Source organism: Pipra filicauda, unplaced genomic scaffold, assembly GCF_003945595.2.
Source record: "Pipra filicauda isolate LSUMZ 115617 unplaced genomic scaffold, ASM394559v2 scaffold497_size843975_pilon, whole genome shotgun sequence".
Taxonomy (NCBI): domain Eukaryota; kingdom Metazoa; phylum Chordata; class Aves; order Passeriformes; family Pipridae; genus Pipra; species Pipra filicauda.
The window spans coordinates 511,469-536,112 of NW_024104639.1; the positions used below are offsets into that span (position 1 = coordinate 511,469).

At 32.9% G+C, this 24,644-nt stretch overlaps 1 protein-coding gene across 1 annotated transcript in view; it reads right to left on the bottom strand.

Moving 5' to 3' along the window:
* Window positions 1-24,644, bottom strand: part of CSMD3 (CUB and Sushi multiple domains 3) — a gene marked incomplete at its 5' end in the record, with an annotated part of 538,890 nt that overhangs the window by 216,037 nt on the left and 298,209 nt on the right. The window contains 5 exons of the mRNA XM_039386640.1: window positions 6,372-6,560; window positions 7,227-7,442; window positions 13,478-13,594; window positions 21,806-21,994; window positions 23,859-24,046. Of these exons, the coding sequence (XP_039242574.1) occupies window positions 6,372-6,560; window positions 7,227-7,442; window positions 13,478-13,594; window positions 21,806-21,994; window positions 23,859-24,046 (899 nt within the window). The remainder of the gene's footprint in view (window positions 1-6,371; window positions 6,561-7,226; window positions 7,443-13,477; window positions 13,595-21,805; window positions 21,995-23,858; window positions 24,047-24,644) is intronic.

Below are 24,644 nucleotides of genomic sequence, written 5' to 3' on the forward strand. Positions count from 1 at the left end.
GACCTCCCAAACTATACCATTGACAGTTCTATCTGCCAATCTCCACTTCTATCTATAAACATAAACAGGTTGTCTAAAATTACATGGAACTTCATGTAACCTACAGTTTCCTTCTATCCTTTGATGTTAATACTAGAGCACAAATAGAAAGAGACCATAACTTTTCTACGTGCAATTATGTACTGAGTAAAAAAGTGTTAGGAAAAAATAATGTTAACCAATTTCTTAAGTTTAAAATAAACTTAATTAAACTTAAACTTAATACAAATATTAAACATATGTGATTTAAAGTGTTTGGAAAAATAATTTTAGCAGGCATTACAGATAAAAAGAGAGGTAAACCAGTAAAAAATTAAGGGAAAATGTGTAAAGAGGGAAACACAGAAGGGAGAAAATAAGTAATAAAACCTTATTTCAGAGTAAGGGAAAATTTACAGAGGAGCAGAGAGTCTGTAACCATCCTTTAAAACATAATTAGAGCTATTACCAGAAATTACAAATATATTATTACTGCCTTAATATTTCATTTTAGTAGCATTCCCTGTTCAACAGAGATGAAATTTATGTTGTTTTAACTACAATATTTTGGGTTTTTTAAAAAATCCACTTGCTTCAGCTGAAACTTAGAAACTATGCTACACGCTCATCTTATAGAAAAAAAAAAGAAATATGGAAAAATATTTCACATCCAGCTATGTTTTCCCAAAGACTTTTAATCAGCCTTACATAAAATACAAGGATGTAACAGTAAGATCGAATTAAACCACTGTTTCTGAACTTTGGCAGAAATATAGGATCATTTTTGTATTAGAAGGGAAAATAAAAACTCAAAGAAAAATAATGAAAGGTAAAAACTTATGTGGTGAGATATTTATAATAAATACACTTCTAGCTATGAATGTGTGTTTACTGCATATTTCCATAATAACACAGATGAGTAATAAACTGTTGTTTATTAGTGTATTTAAATTCTGTAATCATGTAAAATGTCACTGTTAGTGTAACCAAGGAAAGAAATGCATCTGATTGGGTAACTTATCCATTTGGACACAATGCTTCAATGAATTGAATGGCTTTTAAAAAAAAAATTATTAGGAGAATATTGCAATTCTCTACATAAATAATTATCAATAAAAAAAAGATGATGTGCTGCTACAGATTGAAATTCAGCCAGAGCGAAATTTTCTTCAATACAATTCCTTGGAATCAAAAGATAAGAGTTTCATCTAGCAGCTCTGTGTTTTGAAAAGATGTTATCTCTTGGTTAGGAGACTTTGTATTGCAACAGCTTGACTGGACAAGTAAGTGGAAGCATTCTAAAAAGGATTTTATCTTTAAGAAACTTTGTATTAGACTGTAAATCAACAGCTACTTCAGAAACCGTATCTAAATTCAGTGCTCAACAAACTGTATCTTATAAAGCTGTTAGCCTTTAGAATTTCTACCTTTTCAACTGATGCCTGGTACAAACTGGAAAATAGACTCTTGTCAAAACAAGACAGCAAAACAGAGGATAACACGGAAATCCTGAAAGGCTTAGGTTGTTACTGAAGATTTCTTTCTGTGAATAGCATGAGTTATAAGGCCATCACAAGTTTTCCAGATGGTTTTTGTACTAACAGTGTTAGGTACAAGGAACCATATGCTGATGAAGAAAATGAAAAGAACATTGTCTTCTTCAGTCAGTGGGAATGGTGGGATTACTTTTATTTCATATTGTTCAAAAATACAAGACTTCCTTTCATAGAGACAAAAATTAATAACAACGATTTCTTATTATGTATCTGTAGCATATGTACTACATTAGAGTTCATCTGAACATCAAAAGATTCATGTGGCTGTTTGTGTATTAAACCTACTTTCAATATGCTTTGCAAATACTTCTTTAGCTGCTTTATGACTACATTATTTATGTTTTAATGAAAGACAGTATTTCCAGATCTGTGAAGATCCAGTACTTAAAACCTACACATATTTTTACAGCAAGATGATGGTTCTACATCAATGGCCAAATGGCCAGTGGCCAAATACAAAATAAACCTTTCTTATAAAGAATTACATACATTAATAATATTATTTTTCATAGGTAATAGCTCCAGCTGACAAGAAATGGGGAGGAGTCCCAAATACTTTAAACAATATGCTCCTGCACTGCACTTGACCAAAGGATGATAAAGAAATAGCATGACAAACAAGCTCCTGTGTTAGTATTAACAAGGTAAATTGTATTAACAAAACCATATTCTATATTAGGACAATTTAAAGTACCAATGTGCATGATTTTTCTTTAAAATAACCTAACATTCTTATAAAAAAAGACCAACACAAAAAAAATTATCCCAAACCACAAAAAAAAATGGAGAAAAAAAATCCTCCACAAAATAACTCAAGACCTCCTGGAACATAGTGAAAATTTTAGTTAAAACTGGATGTAAAATATTAAAATAAATGATAAATATTAAGAAAGTGCTTATAACAATATAATGCTATTATACTAACATATGGTAAGCCCTCAATTACAGTATTTTGCTTTTTTCAGGAAGAAAAAGAAGAAGAAAATAACAGGTATACAACATATTAGGATATGATAGGAGAAATATTTAAAGGAATAATTTTACTTCTTACAAACAGAAGAAAAATTAGGATTAGTTTGTTCTGAGATGAATCAATTACATTTATAAGTGGATATCACAGCCCTTAAACTCAGACTTCATGCTGCTAAGACACTCCTCATATTAAAAGAAATCTCAAAACTAGCAAAAGGACATTTTTCCAAACAAAATATATTAAAAGCAACCTTTGCCTGAAATTTTTTGTATGCACAGAAATGGATGTGCATATGTCTTGCTATGCAGCAAGACTCTAATGGCATATGGAATAAGATGTGCAGAGGGTAGCTAATAGCTGTCCTGCTAATTAAGGAGCTTACTACAGATGTATCTGATGTAGAACTTTCACTTCATTGGTTGCATAACTGTGCTTTAGTCAACACTGAATTTATTTTTTCTCTCATACAATAGAACCTTTAAAATATTTTTTTTCCTCCACAGATATTCCCTGAAAAGTACCCTAACTTGAGCTTGGCAAAGAAACTACATCAGTGAACAGCTTGGTAAAAATCTTTACCAGCAAAATATTATCTGAAAAGTATCCAGCATTATAGAAATTAATTAATTTGCCTGTAGATTTTCTATGTTTGTTTGTCCGGTTTTTATATTTGCAAGGGTCATAGTTCCTTGGAAATCTGTAAGTTCAGAACACCAGAGACTGTTTAGGACCTACTGAGAAAAATGGACAGAAAATGTGATAAGGAGAAATATAAGTGTAAGTAACATATGAGCAAAAGAAATAAAAAAAGCCTTAAAGTCAATGTCTTCCAGTTCTGGTTTATTAGACTGGAAAGAAATTGTACAGCTCAAAGATGGACAAAGGAAAAGGCCTGATACAGTTGGGCAGCTATGAAGACAGAAGAAATCTTGTCATAGTAGAGACCACTTTGTACATTTCACTGGAAAGAGAAGTAATTCCAAGAAAACAGTGTGTGTGCTGTGCTGAGTGTGAACACTGCCTTTGGTTATCATTTGAATATAGCATGAAAATAAACCAAGAAACAAAGGAGTGACAGTATTCAAACAGATCTTTAATCATATCCATTCCATTACCGATTATAAGAAAAGTTTAATTTTATCTATTTCACTATTTTTCCCTTGAAAGCAACAACAATTTCTCTAGTTTTTTCTTGTCTGTAACACAGTTACGGGAAAATTCAAACTAGTTTCTTGTAATCTAACTATGGTATAGAAAATTAAAAAGATAACTAGGCAAAGACACCTGAACTCTGAATGCATCAGAACCATTTCAGAGGCACTACAACTCTACAAAAACAATTCCATATTCACAAACTTAAGATGAGACCTCTGCTCTATGTTACAAGTTGGAGCCTAACCACTACCATATTGATGAAAATCTTGATTCCTTAAGACTATAGATTTTGCTTCTACAAAAAGCCAAAAGTAAACAAGCATTCATACTTACTAGAAGTATTTTTTTTAAGAATCTATTATTTAGAGTCAAAAAGAGAAATTTTTTCACTGTCCATGGAAAAGTTCAAAGCAAGCAATTTAAAGATTATGGACTCTTTTCTTTAATAGTTAGATACATCCATTTATTAACAGTTTGTACTGTTGGCTGTGTTGGAGTTAATTCATCATGACTCATACAGTGGGTGTTTTAGATTTATGAATCAAAACATTATGGATAATACACCAGGTTTTCAGCTATCACCAAAAAGTGCTTGCTCATGAGTAACTACAGACATCTACCCCAGAATGTGCTGAATCATCATATGGTGGACAGAAATATGAAAGATCTTTATGCTTTTTTAGAAAAAAAACTTGATATAAAAATCGTTTCAGTACAACATCAAGCCTGATGGAATAGAGATAATGCCATCATTTAAGCAAGTCAGCTTTAAAAATTCAGTTAAAAAAAATTTATCTGCTATTTGAACATTACTTTTTCATTTCTTGAATCTTAATTTCAAAATTTCATTTCTTAAGTCAAAATATCTTGAAAAAAACTTCATAAAATGAATAATTATAACATTAATTAATAAATAAAAATATTTATCCAGCTTCTCAACAAGAAAAGGAAAGACAGTTTTTAATTCACTGGCAAAATATTTGGTTTAGAATTGATTATGATTGACTACTCTATTTCAAGACTCAGCACATTGGCCCTTGTATCCAGAAAGGGATGCCTGGCCTTCCACTAAACTTCTTCTCTTTTATCTGTCTTTCTTGCATTTTATTCTTGTCTTGACAAGCTGAACACAAATACTATGAGCAGTGGTTGGTTCCCAGTTGATGTTGTGTGCATGTGAAAATGTAGATGACATCAGAAGCATTCAAGCTCCTTAATCATTTTGACAGAAAATGTCAAGCTTGAGCAACAATAACAATACATAAACTTTAAATCCAATATAAGTGGTCAACAGGAATTTCTAATCTCTACTTATTTGGATTCCATTATTATCATTATTACAACATATAAATTAAGCACAAAATTGACAAAGGTTTGATACTTATGGGAGGAAAATTGTTGATTAAGTCATTCTAGTTGAGACTAACTTTCAAAGGTAAGGAGAAAGTACGTCAACTAGAAAATAATTTATTCCTTATATTATAGGTTTTCTCTTCTCGCCACCCAACATGCAAACATAAACACTATTTTCTATGCCATGAAACCTAAATAACATTTTTTTTCATTTATGCTGCTGTGTAAGTTCCCCTTTACTAATAATTTACCAATTTGTTTGCAGTATACTAACACTTCCAGAAATGTATCACTGAAATTTAGCCTCTCTTCATGACTGTGCATGCATTCATTATTATTCTGTGGGTTCAAATTTATCAACCCCAACATAAAAATAACTTTTATTCATCCATTGCTCTTACTCAGCTTCTAAACCTTCTCTTCTGTAGGTGCATACATAAATGCTAAATTCATATTTTTTCTTATACCAAGGTAAGCATAGAAATAGTTTGGACACAAAAATTATGACACAGTAGCTAAAAATTAATAAGAAGAAGCACAGAAACAATCCATAGATATTATACAATCAGCATCTGAAAGACACTTATGTCTTACTATCATACAATTTAGTATGAAAAAATAAAATATTTCAAATGCACAGTGATACAGATGTTTTCATGTGTAAAACTTTCCATACAGCACATACTCTTTAAGAAATTTCAAAAATATATACTCAAATAAATTAAAACTAATACAGACACTTAAGTAACTATCCTACTTTTTAGAGATCTTGTTTTAACAGTTCTCAACAGAACTGAAAAGTAAATAATTTTGGAATAATTCAGCTCAAACAATATTCTCTAGCTATTAAAAGCTAAGCTCCTAGTCAAAGCTACATAGATAGGCTACCCCTACAGTGAGTGGAGAGTGCTAGGAACCATTAGAAAGTGTTTCCTCTCAGTTATCTTAGCTATAATTTTAAAACCAGAACAACTGTTCTAAGGATATTCTGAGGATATAGTTCTTGTATAGGAAGGACATGTTGACTGTACTTCTATATATGGACTTAGTTTTATGAAGTAAATCTGGTCTAAGTGCTCTAACTACATTTACATAATTTTGAATTGCTTTCAAACAGAGAGTATGAAGTCCACTGATAGTTATAATACCAAATATATTACAAAAAGGTTAAAAAAAAATTTACTAAGGAGATATGGAGGATATGAGAGTACATTAAAAAGTAAGAGGTGCATTACCATGCTTTTCCATGCTGTAAATCTGCAAGTCCATGGACAATGACTACACATACAAGCAAATGAAAGCAGCTGACCACGTACCCACACACCTTGGAAGAGGTGCACTCCATACTCGTCGTCCACCACCAAGACAAATAACCTCTGAAGCTCCTTCTAAACGATATCCAGAAGAACAGGAGAATGTCAGAATATCTCCCACTCCAAAATTAAATCCTATTCTGTTACCAAATTGTGGGATCCCAGGATCTTCACAAGGTTCAAGATTATACTCTGAAAACAAGACAGCAAGTCAGTTTGTACAAGTGAGAACATGTGTTCTACCAGTCATATTTGTAATCTTGCAGTCTAGTAATTTCTCTATATTTCCACCTATCAACACAGACTCCAGGTTTTAAAACAAAATGAATGTGTGAGTGTTAAATGGACAATTATATTACATCAAAAAGTAAGACAAATTAATACATTCACGTTTTTAAGATACATAAAACAACATTATTTATCACTCTTGTAAGAGCCACAAATATCTCAGGTATATAAAACAAACTAAAACAATGGCACAGCACAACCCTAAATAACTGACACTTTGGATCATCTGGAACTTCACTAGCTGAAATTAGACTAGTTCTGTTTCCTCCCCTCACTTGATAAAGTATCTTACAGTTAGTTTACTGCTATCTTATTTATCCTGTAGCAGAAATGTGTCCTCTGCCTCTATAGAGGCAGAAAGGTTTGCTTGCTTTGAAATTATTGTGCTTAGGAAACAGCTTATATAATTTAATTATTCAGTATATGTATTCACTAAAATCACTTCATTTTTTAACCTTTTTTTTCTTTATATAAAATACAGAATAAAACCAACCAACCGAACAAAAAACCCCCAAACCAACCCAAACCATCAACTTTTTCAGGAACCAGGTATTATAGGTATGTCCTTACCAGAGAAAGAAATATTAAATCCTTCATATGATATTGAAAAATCTGAAATAAAGCGCAATTGAGCCCTGAAATTTCCATAGAGACCAGCATTGATTGGTGAAGGAAGCTCTGAGCCAGTCAGACGTGCTAATGGCTGTGTGAAACTGCCATTCTCTGTTATTAGTAAGTAGTCATGGTGATCCTCCAGGTGAAAGGTGTAGAAGGTGAACTGCACTCCTATTAGAAAAAGTAGAATTAGATTTACATATCACCCTATTAACATCAATGTAATTAAGCTAAGGTTAAAATTCATGCATTTCATTATTGTATTGTTCAGAAAATCAGGATAATCTAAATTTTCTAAAAATTAGTATCTCTCCAGATTTTAGAGTCAAAAAATCTTTGCAAGAGGTCTTTTTGTTTTGACACCACTTCCACTTTTGCCTTTAGCTGCAAAATACGGATGTTTGATTTCTAGAATTCAAAGATGTATGCTTGAATTTTTGTGTAAAATCCAATGATGCACTATGTATGCTCAAAATTACAAACTGTTTATGGTGGAATGGGAAAGATTAACCTTATTTCTTGCAGTCATCAGTATCCTTGCACAGCAGCAGTGAAAGGAAAGGTTATAAAATATATTACATTATATTCTAATGGCACTTACAGTAGCAGCAGCACTTTCACCTAAAAAAGGGAGGTCTCTTAATAAGATGTGGCATATGTCAACAGTATGATTTTTTGCCAACTATCAGACATAAATCGCACATTTAGAAAGGAAGATATATCACAATAACATAATAACAATAAACAGACTTAAAGATCAAGACACACGATTAAATCACTTTTGCATTTTTAACTGAGAATCTAACCATGATCTCCGGGTAGAATGCACAGAAAAGCCAAGAAAAAGAAACAGGGGAATCCATTAGCTAGTTTAAGTGATTACTGAGACCTCAAGTATACTATCATTTTCAGTTTTATCATGACAGTTATAAACCAATGATTCAGGCTCTGTCAAACATATCTGATGATGTTATACTTAGTAAGATCCATTCATGTGATTGCAGATTAACATGGTAGATGAAGATCTTTGGGTACTCTCATGTACAACAGATTTTTCATATCAGACATAATTTAATTAAAAAACAAACAAATATTTCCCCTGCCTACAACCCTCAATACTCTCCCTCCTCCCACTACCACCAGCTCCCAGCTGCCCAAACAGGGTAGTAAAACCCAAGCTATATATACTGTGCTTGACTCAGTTGTCTAAGCACAGAAACCTCATGACTTCACATGCAGCTTTAGAAGCTCTCAGTACAATTGTCTTATAGTGGGGGTTTTTACAGTATTCTTGACATTGTCTGAATTGCATTAAATATTTATGTTAATGCAACTCAATCACACCTAAGAAATACAGCTTGTAAGGGTATCTGGAATGCAAGGACACTTGGTTTATGAACATAGCCAAGGACCTTTCAGTACAGGAAGTAAAGACAAGAAACAAGGGAAGTAATGAATGGGATACACACATGTGTAAGCTTTAATGAGCAGGAATTAGTGGAGATACTAACAAAGACCAGAACTCTTTAGTTTCTGACTGATGAGAAATTAAATGTATCACTGTAATCTTAAAGCTCTTCAATCAGAACTTTGTAAGTAATTACAATGGGGGAAAGAATATTGCCTTTGGTCTCATGAAAATTAGAATGCTGTGGACTATTACAGGGAATTTGTGAGATTACGTAAAAGTGAAGATGAGATTTTTTTTAAAATGGAAGTCGAAGACTGCAAAACTTTTTGTGGTATGTTGAGGGCCAAAGGAAGATAACGGTGTGGATCATGCTAGTTAAGAGAGAAAAAAGTGTGGGAATAGAGATAGGGTTAATCCTCTCTCACTAATCCCTGCACCTAACCACTGTAGCCTGTCCTCTATTACTTTAAAACTCTGTTCCTGACTAGTGTGCAAGTGTGTCTTCTGTCCAGAGTGTGAACACGTGTGTGACCACTAGTGAACATTAGTATGGATTGCCTGGTGAGCAGAATGAGATCAGGGCCAGCTGGAAAAAGGTCCATTGGTCACAAGGTTGGCAGCACCTGGTAGGAGTGGGATCTGGGGTCCAGCTCCTGGGTCAGGATATGGAAGGTTGTAGGAGCACATGCATGTGCGTGTGTGAGTCTGTGTCACTTCTGGCAAACTCCTTTTCCCATCAACCCAAACACAGAAACAGGATTTGGTTGCCTGTGGTTTTCATGTCCGTTTCAGGGCTGTTGGTGTTTCTGTGGGTGCCAATATGACTCTTGCCTCTATCCACGTTAGTCTGTGTGACCAGCCATCCATACATATGTAGATATTGGCATCTTTGGAATACAGGCTTAGTCTTGCGATCAGCTGGACATACAGCTGGGAGCAATGAGAGAAATCCCTTGGATCTTGGAGACCTCTACCTATCTACGGAGACCTTTTAAAGAGATTGAAGAACTATTCATCCTTTTCAAGTAGACATCTCCTTCTCTTCTTATAACTCCACACACATCACATACTCCACCAGACCCCGAAAAACACATCCTTACTTAGTAGAACTGATATAGAAACTACCAGATGGGATTGCATTTTCTGCTTAGGAAAAAATAAGTTGTCAAAAAAACTTGTTCTGGATTTTAAAAATTCCTAATTTACTAATTACATGAGCAAAGCCATTCATCTGATTTGATCACCCTTTTTATTCTCCCAGATTGTGTGACAATAAATTGGCAAAAATCACACACAGAATTTTGGAATTGAGATTAGGTTGCATATCTTTTGAGCTAATGTATATAAATTTAGATTTGGAATTGATAAACTCTTAAATATCTGGGGAGTTTTAACTTATTTTTATATAGGATCAGTGCTGATCCTACATGAAAAGAGAGCTCTTAAAAAACCCTGAGATATATACAGAATGAGAGGTCATATTTGTTGTGTGTATTGCACTCCAAGTTAATTTTGGCCTCCTTTATGCATGCAAGTATACTGCCACAACAAAATCAGAAATGCCAAAGAAAATATCATGGTAGTAACCCAAAATAATGAAATTCCTGTGAATCACAGTTGAGCTTCACTGAGTATTGTTCAAACACCAAACTCAAGGTTTAACTCAAGGGAATGTTTCAATCAATTTTCCACATTGCCATGACATTTCTAAGCAAAACCCAAAGGTATATCCCAGCACTAGCAGTACAATTTATTTTTCTTTAGAAAATATTCTAATCACATTAATATATGCTGTGTGACAGATTGTGTCTTCTCCTGGGAAGAATTTTAAAAGATTTGCTCAGGTAGATTCCTTCTTATTCTGCCTCACATGCCCCTTTCTTTAGAAGGGGAATATTTAAAATCTGAAATGAAGACAGACATAACACTCTAAAATGTCACTTCTCAGTATTACAATCCAGACTGTTGGGGGATAGGTAAATTAACTGTTCTACTAATAAATGGTGTAAAACATACCACTGATACTCTACAGATTTCATTTCACCATATATTGAATTGCCTGCTAATTGCAGACAAAATGTAATAATTATTGCCATGATAGATGTTTCCTTTCCTCTTCGTAAATAATAGTAATTAACAAAATATTAACTGTATTTAAAACACGTTCTATTCTCCAGCTAACAAATTTAAAAAAAAAAAAGAAAATTATATCAAATTTTAATGGACACTCAAGAATCATCATGCCTGTCTATATGAACACAAATGAAAAATCATTTCAGAATTCTAAAACTTTAGATACATTTGAAAAAGAAAAATTAAAGCCACATATATTGCATATTATGTTATTTAGAACAGCATATACAAACACAGAAACTGTTTTTCCTAGCAATACATCATATCCAGATGTCAAATACATATTTTAACTAAATCTATGCATTTAAATGCCTGCTATGATGTAATAGAAGCAAATAGTTGTAACATAAAGATGTTTCCAGCAATTCTTTGAGCAACATAAATCAAAATGCCTAAGTCAAATTGCAACATTGCATTCATACTTCATGTTTTTCCTAAACATTTTCCTTAACATTTCCATATGACAATGTAAAACTCACAGAATCATAGATCATCCAGGTTGGAAAAGATCTCTAAGGTCATTGAGTCCAACTTCTAACCTAGCACTGCAAAGTCCAACCCTAAACCATGTCCTTCATGTCCCACATCTACATGTCTTTCAAATACCTCCAGGGATGCCAGTTCCCTAAGCAGCCTGTTCCAAGGCTTGATAACCCCTCCCGTGAAGAAATCTTTTCCCAATGTCCAATGTTTAGCACTTTAATATCTTTCTTGTAGTGAGGGGCCCAAAACCGAACGCAGGATTTGAGGTGTGTCCTCAATAGCGCTGAGTACAGGGGGACAAATACTGCCCTGGTCCTGCTGGGACACATAACTAATACAAGCCAGGATGCCATTGGCCTTCTTGGCCACCTGGGTACACTGCTGGATCATGTGCAGCCACTGCCAACCAGCACCCCCAGGTCCCTTTTCCACCGAGCAGCTTTCCAGCCACTCTGCCCCCAGTCTGGACATTGCATGAGACTGAATGAAACAAGAATGCAATTGTCTCAATACTGGTGTGTATTTCCCTGTATATTTTATTTCTGTAATTTATATATGGTTAGGTTTTTTAACAGCTTTGCATAAAATGTTATAATGTTGAGAATTCCAGCTTTTATTAATCTCAACTTTTAAGTACTTCTCTAGTTCAGGTTTTTAAAAAAAAAAAAAAGATAAATCACAAAAAAGTTACTTCATTTAAAAAAAAAAAACAAAACACAAAATTCCCAAATTTTTTTCATAATCCCATTTTCAATTTAAGAAAAATCAAAATGTTAATAAAATGTCTTAAAAGAATCCTGAAAAATGTGGCTTAATCTGAGCTCACGTTTACTGTGGAATTCACAAAATTTTCTGGCATGAATTACTCCATGAAGGTAAACTCTTATCCTTCTGTGTTGCTTGTCTTCAATTCTCAGATTACAAAGTTTGTGCTGGTTAACCAATGGCTTTTCAGACAGGCTGCAGGCTAAATGACTACAGATCTAACAGTTTCTTTACACTTTCCATAAGTCTTTCTTGCTTATCCAGAAGAACGAGAGATCCACAGTACCTTATATTCCTGTAACTCTAAAAGCCACGTATCATACCTAGAAGTAACAAGGGCAAATGTAGCATTTGATGCAGGATCAGTAATTTCAGGATGCTTTTTCATTGTGGATATTTAGAATCCAACTGACACAATGGCATCACTTGGTAGTAAGAGAGACTATGGAACAGCTGGAGCAATAATTTTGAGAGATACACTTTGCCACTTTAACACTTTAAGGAGTTTTAAATGGGACAACCAGTCAGAGTGATTTAACATCTAGATGAAGAACTATCACACTGTACAAAATGGAATAAGGGGATCACAGATCAGCACAATTCTCTGTATCAGTAGTCTTATTTTTATGCCATCAATAACTCTTACTTAGAGGAATACATCATCAGTATACTTTGCCACATTTTCCATGCCCCCAGAGAAAACTGATGAAATTCAGGATTGAACTTGTCTTTCTTCTTCTCCCTTTCATTCTTTTCCTTGTTTTCTTTCCAGCATTAAAACGTAATTCTCCTTTTTGTGTTCTTACTAGCTTGTTCCGTGCTCAATTTCTCTTGTGGTGCCTACCTTTATTTTTGTCCTTCTGTAACATTAAATCTTATACCTCCCTAGCTCTTTTCACGCATAGTACAAGAGTACTATGCAGTCACTCCCATATTTAAAATAAAATACCAACAAAAACCTAAAAGTATGACCCAACTCTTCTCATCTAGTACCAAACCCTTTCATCTGAAAGCAACTAGGACATATTGTTTCTAGGAAACTTTGCTTCCATCTGTGTCCTAAGTGTTTTTTAAGCTCTCAGAGAAGAGTTAAAAACCAGTATTACATCTTTTTCCTGAAATCTGCCTTCAACAAATAACCACCTCTTTCTTAAAAGCCTCCCGGCCTTCAGCTTCTGTGATCAGTCATTATATAATTCTTTCTTATTGACTTTCCATTTTGTGGGAAGCATAAGGGCCTACTCCACTTATGGAATTCTAGGAACTACTGCAAGAAAAATAAATGAAACTACAAATCAGCAATGCAATTCTAAGTTCTTTGCTGCTAACCTAAGTCTGCATCTATAATACAGAATACTGGACTTATATATTAAAAAAAACCACAAGGTGGAAGTAGAGAAAAGGATTTATTTACCTTTGCCATGGGTAACATCCACAGTCCATGTGCAATTCAGTGAATTTGGATATAGATCAGGATAACCCGGTGATAAAATTGTTCCACTAGGTCCTCTAACATCTCCACCACATAAAGCTAGAAAAAACAAAGAAAATAATAATAATAATAATAATAATAATAATAATAATGATGACTAGAAAAGTTACATATGAGGGAAAATGGAAAAAAACAAATTTTTAAAAAATTCTGATTTTAAAATGACTTAAAAGTAGTTGTTCAAATGATTTAGTAATTTCAGATAGAACTACAGGTCATTTTTACACAATATAAAAAGAAATGTAATAATTAATAAATAATATGTGTTTAATAGACACCAGAAAATGCAAATGAAGTTTCCTTGGCTGTTTTTTCATGTTTTCTGGAGACTATGAAAGTCTTAAGGTCAGTAGAGATGAAAGCAGAAAAGACAGAGCCAAACAATATCACTCGAGCCAGAAGCCAAGGTTGGAGATTTAAAATGGCATATAATGGATCTCACCACTGAAGATTTACTTAATTAAAATATTTTTGCAGGAAGCATGACATGCTTTCTTGTATATAATTATTGGATATGCATTTATATCTATAATGCAAGTGATAGTGACAAGTGCCAATATAAGAACAAGCTTTTACATAGTTTCAATAGAAACTTCATAAAAATAATTGGTAATTGAGCAACACAAAAATTAAATTACAGCTTGAATTAATGCAAAATACAAAAACTAGTCATTACAACACTGGCAAAAATAACTTCACAATTCACCATTACAGTTTAACGGTTGATTTTCCACTGCAGAGCTTTTGAAATACAAAATTAATGAGTAATTTTTAGTAATGAAGAGTCTCATATCTTAGAATTATCATATATCAATAACAGTGATTAATATTCACTACCAAGCAAGTTATTACATCATAGTTCTCTGAATATAGATTATCTCAGAAAGGCATATATTATAAGACAAATGAGGAGTTCTATTTTTTTCGTTAAAAATATCTATTCCTTTTATTTTTCTTGGTCTAATTATATGCATTACCAAAATTATTCTGTAGAAATGTTTTAGGATAAAGAAAAACAGTGAACTATGTTACTGTCACCAGTAGGTCGATTAATATAGACTGTTTTTAGTAAAACTGATTACAGTTCTTCATATGAGCAGTCCTTCCAAAGTATTTAACACAATCTCTTCCTTTCCAACCATAAGTAGTCAAACAATGTCCTTTCAGAATTTTTATTGGTGTCAACCATAGTTTCTTTGAGCCCTCACCTTAATCTAAGCCAGTATTCAGCATTCCTGTATTTAACAGTAAGATTTTCTCTTTAGCAGACGTTAAAGCTCTTGAAAGACAGTTTTAGAGATATGCAAGTGGCAGTTACTTTTCTGTAATTCCAGTTGATACAACCATCAATCCCTTTACTCCTAGCTGTATAAACTGTCATTCACCTATTTATTGCTCGTGTCTGTGCTTCTCCACCTGCTGCCACAGCAATGAGAATGAGGGAAGGACCCTGGCACAGGCTGGAGGAGCAATGCCTCTTTCTGAGAGATGCTGCCATACCTGCACTAGCTGGTTTAACCTGCTCCTACTCCTTTTGAAACATCAAAGCAACTGCTAGTGCAGCACTCAACAGTATGAATTGTAAAGGTGGGAGAAGTTTGGCCTTTCAGTATGTGCTCAAACATCTACATATTTCTTCAGGAGAAAGGTGTTGTGTAATTTGTTACATCATGCTGTTTCTTCTGCTATATCTTGATATTTATTCTACTTATGGCAATTTCTGCTACACATTGGTGGGTAAATGATGGGAGTTATACCCATTTTTGCCTTTGCTATTAATGTTACATATTTGAGAATGAATATGTTGACATGTCATCATTTTCTGCTTGTAGATGTACATTCAAAACTGATTTGAGGGCAAGCCAGACAGTGAATCAAGAGAATGTCTAGAATGTACCTTCTGTCTACCCTGTACCTAAGCAGACATTTGTCTCAATGAGATACATGCCTTTTTCAGAAATTTTAGTAGCACTGCGGAATGTTTTCACAAAGATCAATAATTTTTCATAATGAGGTTATGGCACTGCATGCCATCACTCTGCCTAGGGCACTGATTGAAAAGAAGTATACATATAATTACAGTTTTCTTATAAATCAGAAATGGAAATTCATCCTGCATTCTAGGACGAAGACTGCCTTATTTTGCCTTAAGTTTGTTTGGTTGTTCTAACTCACTATATTTCTGTTTTAAACACGTTTACTTGTCTGGATAGCCTCATGATTGTTTTGTATGTACTGTTTCTCTTGCCAGCATTCTAGAATTTTTGGCCTAGTTGTAAGATGAAAATTTACAAATCCACTACCATAGGCTGAAATAGGACATTCTAGGACCACAATTGCCCAATCTCTTTATTGTTGCCACAGGCAAATAACTTACATCCATATTAATTTTCCTCCTCACTTCTGATGAAGAGACAGTGAAGGTAAACACTGCCCATTTATCACCTGATCTTGCTATATTTAGACATTAGCAAAACAGAATCATGGCTGTGACAGCATGTTACTGGAGTTTCTGATGGTAACTATCTATTTTGTCTATTAAATAAGAAAATCAGTTTTTATAAACATGGGAAATAGACAAAAAAAATATATATTTTACAGTGGGTGTTTGGAAAACCTTTCAGGAATGCAATTGGTGATAAAACATCCATGGCATGTCATCAGACACTCAGTGTAACTCTGTGAAGGCTAGCAGATGGCAAAAAAAGGCATCAAGGACCCAGCATTTTAGAAAATAAAGCCAAGTTGACAAATCTGAAATAGAAAATGTGCACTGGCCCTGATAAGATGGCAAACAGCCCAAGCATATAATATCAGTACTAGTATCGGGTTGTTTCAGAGTGCAAAGGAAAACAGAAAGACATGAAAATAAACACAGAAACAGCAAATTATAAACATATATATTTCCATATTCTACAAGAAACCTTTCTTTCACTTTATCTGATTATACAGCAAAAGTAGAATGAATTCTTGAGCAGATAACTGAAGCACTATTTTGGAGTTCTTATGTGGAAAATGGAATATTGTGTTGTTAACACACTAACTAATAATTTCTTTTTTATGCAAGTAGAGAAGCTGAACTAAGATATGTCTAATTTTTTGCCTCCACTACAATGTTTTCTAAATAAGGAGAAAAAAGCCCTAAAATAATAATAATAATAATAAAAACAAACAAACAAACAAAACCAAAAAAAGCCACAAAAAATAAAGAGAACAAAATATAAAAGGGACTATGAAATACAGATAAGTACATAGAAATACATTAAAAAGTACTTCTACAGCACTGTAGTGATCAGAAATGATGTGGCAATTTAATAAGCAAGTCTTGGATAACTATGAATGAAGATTCTAATTTAATAGTGGAGTTCAGTGACAACATCAGTTGTTCAGTTGAAATAAATTCTTACAATGTTGCATTGATTACTTACAGTTTCTGTTGTTGTAAATTATTTTGCTCAGTAGCATGATCAATCACAAAAAAGACTAACAGCAAGCAAGCCTAGCTTAGAAAATGGCCCTATATAGATGGAAAATAATTTTTGGCCCAAACAGGTTCAGAAACTTGAGTTGGACTCTCACTGGGAGACACATAGGCCATGCTTCATCCCTCAAATACATGAAAAATTGTAGTGAAAACACTTGACTTGTGTCATTCATAAAATTGCAAAATTCCATTTCAGGCCATATTTTATGCTACTATAAAACTGCTAAAGGAAATCAATCTTGCAATACTAGAAATAGTCTTACAATGTCTAGCCTAAATTTATTTATGATCTATTTTTACCCATTTGTTCTTCTGCTAAACTGTCATTATTCCCTCTTCAGGACTCAATTTGGAAAGCTGGCAAACTGCACAAGAATCTATGATTTTGGATCTTTTAAGTGAGACAGGTTTTCTTAATCTACTTCTGTAAGTTACATTTTCCATCTCTATGACCACTATTAACAATTGCAAGTTCTTACCAGTCTGTCTTGTCTTGGCAGTTATATTACAGAAACATATTTCTGGGACACCTCACATTAGATTATGACATTTTTGTTCATAGATGTTTGGGATTTTTTTTTCCATTTTACTTTCACATATCCTCTTTTCCTTGGGTCATCCTGTATAGCTAGCTTAAAACTTATCCACAGAAAACCCTATTAAATTTTGCTTTTTATACCATGAAATAAAACTCAACAATTATGTTCTCTGACACCTGAGACCTATGAATACAATTTACTATCTATTTAAAACTATTTTTTTTGAAAAAACACCAGTCAGTCTCAGAATTTGTAGAGTATAGCAATAATATGAAATTTCAAGAAACCTAGATGTGAGAAGAAGGGGGTCATCATATCCAAAAAGGACAGAAAACTATCAAGAGAATGTATATGTTATTTTAGTAAAACAGGTGAAAATAATAAAGATATATATAAAAATAGGTACAAACATATAGAAATGCATTTATCCATGTATTTCTACAAATGGTGTTAAAAAGTAATGGCGTAAAAAAAAAAAAAAGCCATAATATTTTATCTTTTTAGCCTGATTGAAGATATCTTGGAAATTAACATTTTCCACATTTTCCACATTTTCAATTTATATCAATTATCATTTTCTTGTATAAAGATTTTTCAAGAGACTAGCCATGGATTACCAAACACAACTTAGACACTAACATACAATGAAGTATTTCAATTTTCTCAGAAAAGAGAAAATACTCATAAGAAGAGAAGCCTTCAAAGAAAACCCAACTTTTTTCATTAAGTTCAGTTTGTTGTAAGTACAAATAACTGAAAACTATTTGTTTTTCAGAGGTGACGGGAAGAGAAAACACACAATTTTAATTGATTAGTAATAATGATTAGTTTTCGTTTTCAAGTATCATTGAAAAAGACTAATAACATATTCTAGTTCAGATAGAATCACAGAGAAACAAAAAGCAAAACCTATTTATACGTAAATGTGTTTGTGTATATATAACTCCAGATACAAATATATATGTGCACAAACACACAGAGGCCTCATTACATTCATTTGCTTATTTAACTCTCACTTCCAACTAAAAATGTAATTCTAGGGTGTTTTTCATTTATTGTGCAATTCGATAATAAAAGTGACATATAAAACATAGTTTAAAATTATTGAAACAGTGACTTAGATTTTGAATCTTGTATACCGTACTTCCTAGACCAAGAAACTTCGGCATTTGTCTTCCCTAACTGCAGAAGATGCAATCTTACAAGAGGATGCAGTTCAGTAGTGGTAAATTACCAATATGGACATCAAATTATCATAATCAGCTTCTAGAAAGAAATCTTGGACTTGAGTTATAATACACAAGAGATTATCTTAATAGAAACTAGTGTAGCCTAGATTACTACCAATATATACTTGTATTTTTACCCTCTTACTTAAATCTAAAATAGACCAAGATATGTTATCCATTTCCAATTTTGGCCTCTACCACATTGAATATTTGCAGCAGGCTTTTTAACAGCTGTATTTTAATAGAAGTATTATTTTTATCTTAGACATATCAACAGAAATTACATAAGATCTCTTCTCTGCCATATTTCCTGAATAAGTTTCTCATGGTACTGCATAAGTCATATTTCTTAATTTGTTTGGGCATCTAGGGGTTTCCAATATAAACATTAAATGTTTTCTATCTTGCTTGAATATTTTGCATTCTATTTATTAATTTTCTTAGGTAAATGAAGATCAGGTGGAATGATAATATTTATTTTTAATTCAAATATTGAATAAGTATTATTATCTATTAGAATTCAATTTCATGTTATGATGAAGGGAATAAAGAGCGCTTTACACTCTTAATTAGGTATCTAACTTTTACATTATTTTAATGCAATTTTTAATGAGATTAATAAAATAATTCATATATTGAGTAAAATAGGTTTTCTCATATCTATTCAAAGCTTAAAAGCAAAATTCTCTTATAATATTGATACAGAGAGGACATGATAAGACAAAATTTTTAGTGAAGAATCGGAAGGTGATTACAATCAAGAAATTCAGGGCTTTCCAGACACACGAGTTGTCATGATCTGTCTGCATAATTATCAGGGTCTGTCTCCATATCACTATGTGATGCAATTATAAAAAAGAGATGCAATTATCAAAAAGAACAATCAAAAAAGAATTCCGCTTCTCAGAAACCATCAGAGTAACATATTGAATGAGCGGTAGGAGCGACTGATGTGTTTATTGATGGCATGATTAATACAAACCCATGCTCGCAGTTTATGCAAAGAACAGAAGATTTAGCAAATGTCCTTTTTTTCCTGAGGGTGCAAGGACTCTGAATCCTATTAAAAAACATTCTACCAGAGAAGAAAATCAGCAATGAAGTTAAAATTATTTCAACCATTAATTGATTAAATTTGGTAGAATAAATGTACTTAATCCTACCTTCAGAGCATATTCATTGAATGGACAATTGCCATTTAGCAATGTGCTCTGGAGAAAAAACCCACCTCATTTACTTAATGAATTGTATGCTAGTTCAGCATCTTTAAGAAAAAATTTATGACAATATGTACGTTTATTAACAACAGAGCACAGTATTCATAGCGAGTGTGTTAATACTGGTTTTTTTCACCTTATTACCATCTAGTGCCTATCACCATGAGAAAACACATCCTAATTTTATGGCCTATTCAGCAAAGTATAGTCCCCTTGACTGCAAACTGCAGGAACCCTGTAATTCTTCATTTCAAAGCCTGAGTGAGATGCAGAATTTCTTAGGAAATGGGCTTGCATAGCTACAGAGTGTCATTTTCAGGAAAGTGATTATTCACATCTCTTTTTACCACCACAAATCTTAAGTATCATTATATACTGACACTTTCAACTTACTGAAATATAAAAAACCAAAGAATTTCCTATTCAAGCAAACTGAAGACCAAGAAAATCCTTACCATTTTTTAAAGAAAGAAATATATTGAAAATGAATAGATTTCCATATGGCAAATCACACATGGATCAGTGAACTTCATCAGTCTTCATTCAGATTCATCTTTTTCTTTCTAAATGAGTGTCCTGAGACACTAAGAACTGTTTTAGAAAAATATGCTATCATGTGCATTCTGTAGCTTATAAAAGTTCAGGAGACTTTTTTTGTTAAATACTACCCTAGAATTAAATGGTAATACTATTCCTGACAGACTTTTCATCATCAGAAAAACGTTCCATGCTCCAAGCAAGAAAATTATTTCAAGAAGTAAACATCTCAAACAACACAACTTAATGAACATTACAATCTACTTTCTTAATATTACATATAACTGATATCACCCTAAGTGGGAAAACATTAAAATGAACAATTCAGATTACAAGAGATGACTGAAAATATTAGATAATTTTTCAAGCAGAATTTTTAATGATATGTTGGAAACCTGTTACTCAATCCCACTTTTGCCTGGTTTAATAATCATATGCTTACTGAACAGGTATAATGTGGCCCTAATAAATTCCTATAGTGATTAAAAGGTGTCAAGTTCTGTTACCAACCTAGGAACACAGTGATCAGCATCAAACAGGAGGAAATGCTGGTCTTGAGTCACGTTTTGTATGTCAGCACACCTGTGTCTGGTGGTCTAGTGGTTAGAGTGCCTGACTCTCACCTCTGCGACCCGGGTTTGATTCCCGGCCCCCTGGGCAGGTGGAGCTCGTCAGCCGTGGAAGGCAATCCACCTAAGAGAAGGTCACTCTAAACAAACCTACATCCTGGGGACCTCACTGCCACTGTCCAAGCTTTGCTCGGCCCCGGCAGATGAATCTCAGGACTAAAGGGTGGGCTCAGTTCAGCGCACGCTGTGTCTCACCTAAAAATCCACTGCACAGGCTGGAAGGGTTAATGACCTTTCCCAAAATCTTCGCTCGCGAAGACTGGCCATTATTCTAACACCTGTGTCCATAGATGGGTACTCAAACACAAATATTTGTAGTTTGTAATGAGTGATTTACAAGCAGATATACATTAACTCTGCAATCAGCTCACAGCAACATATTTTTAGATAGACATATCTTCAGTAATCTGCAGAGCTAAATAACTATATATCATTCTCTGCTTTAATGGTTATATGTCTCATCACAGAGTTATATAACATTTATTTCCTCTAAGTATTCTTTTTGCCTTAAAACAGAGGTTTTCCAAGCTCCAACATTTAACTCATTGTAGTTACTAATAGTTTAGTAAAATCGTATATTTTAAGGTACTCTATTTTTAATCCATTCATCCTTACCATCACAAGTTGGGAGGGGGTGACTCCACCAGTGATTTTTTTCACATAGCAAAGGCTCCTCATGACTCAGCCTATAACCTGGATCACAACTAAATGAGACAGTGGAACCTATAGAGAAGTCATGTCCATAACGACGTCCATGCACTGGTATGCCAGGATCCAAGCAAGAGTAAGTGTTAACAGTTACACCTAAATTAAAAAAAAAAAAAAAGGAAAAAAAAAAGAAAACACAAAGAAAAAGTTAAATAAACAACCTATAGATTTTTTTAAAATTCATTTAAGTAATTGATTGTGCTGTGAGTGGGGGTGAAGGCATCATTATCATGCACGTATAGTGAATTATCTTTGCACTGTTTCTCTCGGTTACCATTTTAAGATGCTATGGATAACAACTTGCATTAGTAACATTAAGTGATTTTGTACCTCATGCTGATGTTGAAAAGCTTTGATGATCACTCAAAATCCTGATTTCCAGCCTTTATTTTTTCTGGATCAAAATTTTTTATCATAGCTAAAGTGATTTTCATTTCTTTTGATATTGATCCTTGAAATATTTACATAGATAAATTATTTACATAAATAACTGTCATACCTAGTGCTATTTGATATATGAGACATTGAGAAGACAAAGAATGGCAGAAAATAAAGAGAAGTTGACTTGATAAAGGAAATTTCAATGTGTGCTAAAATATTAAACCTTTTAGATTATTTCCCAGTGAGAAGTTCACATATAAAGTTCATACAAAGAAGTTCATTATAAAATAATCATGAGAAAAAAAAAACCTCTAGGAATAATACTGAAGTACAAAAATTATAAGAAGTATTCAGTGTTAAATTTTTTATGGGTTTTATTCTTTTCATTCCTACAGAGAAGTCATAAAATATCCTTCCTTACAAAGAAATTGTGTGAAAAGAAATAATTAGCATAAAAAATAAGAACATAAAAAAGACCTCAGCTTTCACTACGATATATGAAGGGAGAAATGATGATGAGGGGACCATTAGTCATTATTATTCCCAAAAGGGAAATTAGAATTGTGTTGTACTGGATAATGGAAGATGAGAAATCAGTAAGAATTAAGAAAAAATAAAATTAATATTAGATGTCTGTGTATAAACAGGGGCTATTAAACAGAAAAGTAACCACTGAAAATTGTTTATTTTGTGTACAAATGGTAAGAATGCATATTTTGAATGTTCTTTGATATCATAACTTTAAATTTTATTCTCCACTAGTGTATAATGCTAAAAAAACTGAAAACTGTTTGGTGGTAGTTCCAACAAGTTGGTGTATGAAACAGAAATGGACAGACAACAATGTGCTTATGACCTTTACTAAGCAAATCAGATAGTGATTACAGTAGAAATATTATTTCTCTTAAAAATTTTAATTATTTCAACAAAAATTATATTTAGAAATGCAAAAAGTAAATTGAATTAGGATATATAAACTTAAATGAATTTTAAGAATTCATAAAGTATGAAATCTTACATATACTTTCTTCAGTGTCATTTGTATTACTCTAATAAGGGCAAAAGAATACTTCTATATCAGAAAAAATCACATAGGCAGGTTTTTACAACCCTTAAAATCCATAAGCAAGCAATTCCATAGCTTGATTTTCAGCTCATTAGTGTAAAGTGCATTTCGCCTTACCTTCAGTCAGAGCTGCAGATAGATCAATCAGAACAGTAATTCAGTTATTTGCTTAGATTTCCATACTCTTTCTAATCTCATGCAGTTTTACACACACAAAAATGTATTGTATAAAATATAAGAATATCAAGCCTTAAAACAGCATCCAGAAGAAAGGCATTTGCTTCCCATTCTCATCTTTTGATTCTTAAAGTACAGAGTAGTACATCAATGACATTAAATTTTAAGTAAAATTAGTGGTCATCACTTTTGCAGTTTAACATCACTAAATCTTTCTCGGACTGAGAAATAACAGGAATTTACCAAAGATGACATCTGTAAATCTTTTTATATTTATGACAAGAATAAGCATTGAGAGGGAGGTGAAATCAAATAATACAGTACAGAATTACTTACTTTCATAGTGAATCTTGAATCCATTGTTAGAACGGCTGTTATCAGTTGTAAAGAGAAGATAAATAAAATTGCTACTGCTAAACAGAAACTGGGGGACCTGTGTACCATTGTAAGATCCCAGAAGTGGAGATAATAAGTTTGGTCCATCATGAACTTCCAAAACATCATAATTGAGTTCAGTCTGAAATCTGGAATTGAGGAAACACCCAGAGGCACAAATTTAAAGAGACAGTTACAACAAATTCAATAACACCATATTTTAAACTATGCTCCTTCCCTGATAATATTTTTTCTCCACATATCTATTTTACAATATCAATAGAATAATATTAATTATCCTATATAATTAATATAATATAAAATTTCAGTGGTTTAGCAAGATGAGAAATAAGTTTAAACTTCTTGACTTGGTTTGTATTGCAGGAAAAAAGAACCAGAAACACAGTTTGTTAATAAAGATTAATATTATTTACATATGATATTTTAAAACACAAAATTATGGGGTCTTTTTGAATAATTAAGTAAATTATATGGAGGATATGTTGATATATTCTTTTAGTTTACCTATTCTATGTGGCACAAATATCATTAAGGTACTTTATATTATCAAAGAATCATACTCTTGAGTTTCTACTCTTAAAATCCTCTATAAGTAGCGATAGAATTATTAGAGTCTGCACTGAGACTCCAGTGGTTTTATGCCAGCTGAGATTCAGTCCAAAGTGGTGACAGAAGTTATGGGGAAATAAAAAAACAAACCCACAACTAAAAATCCTATTTAGAAAG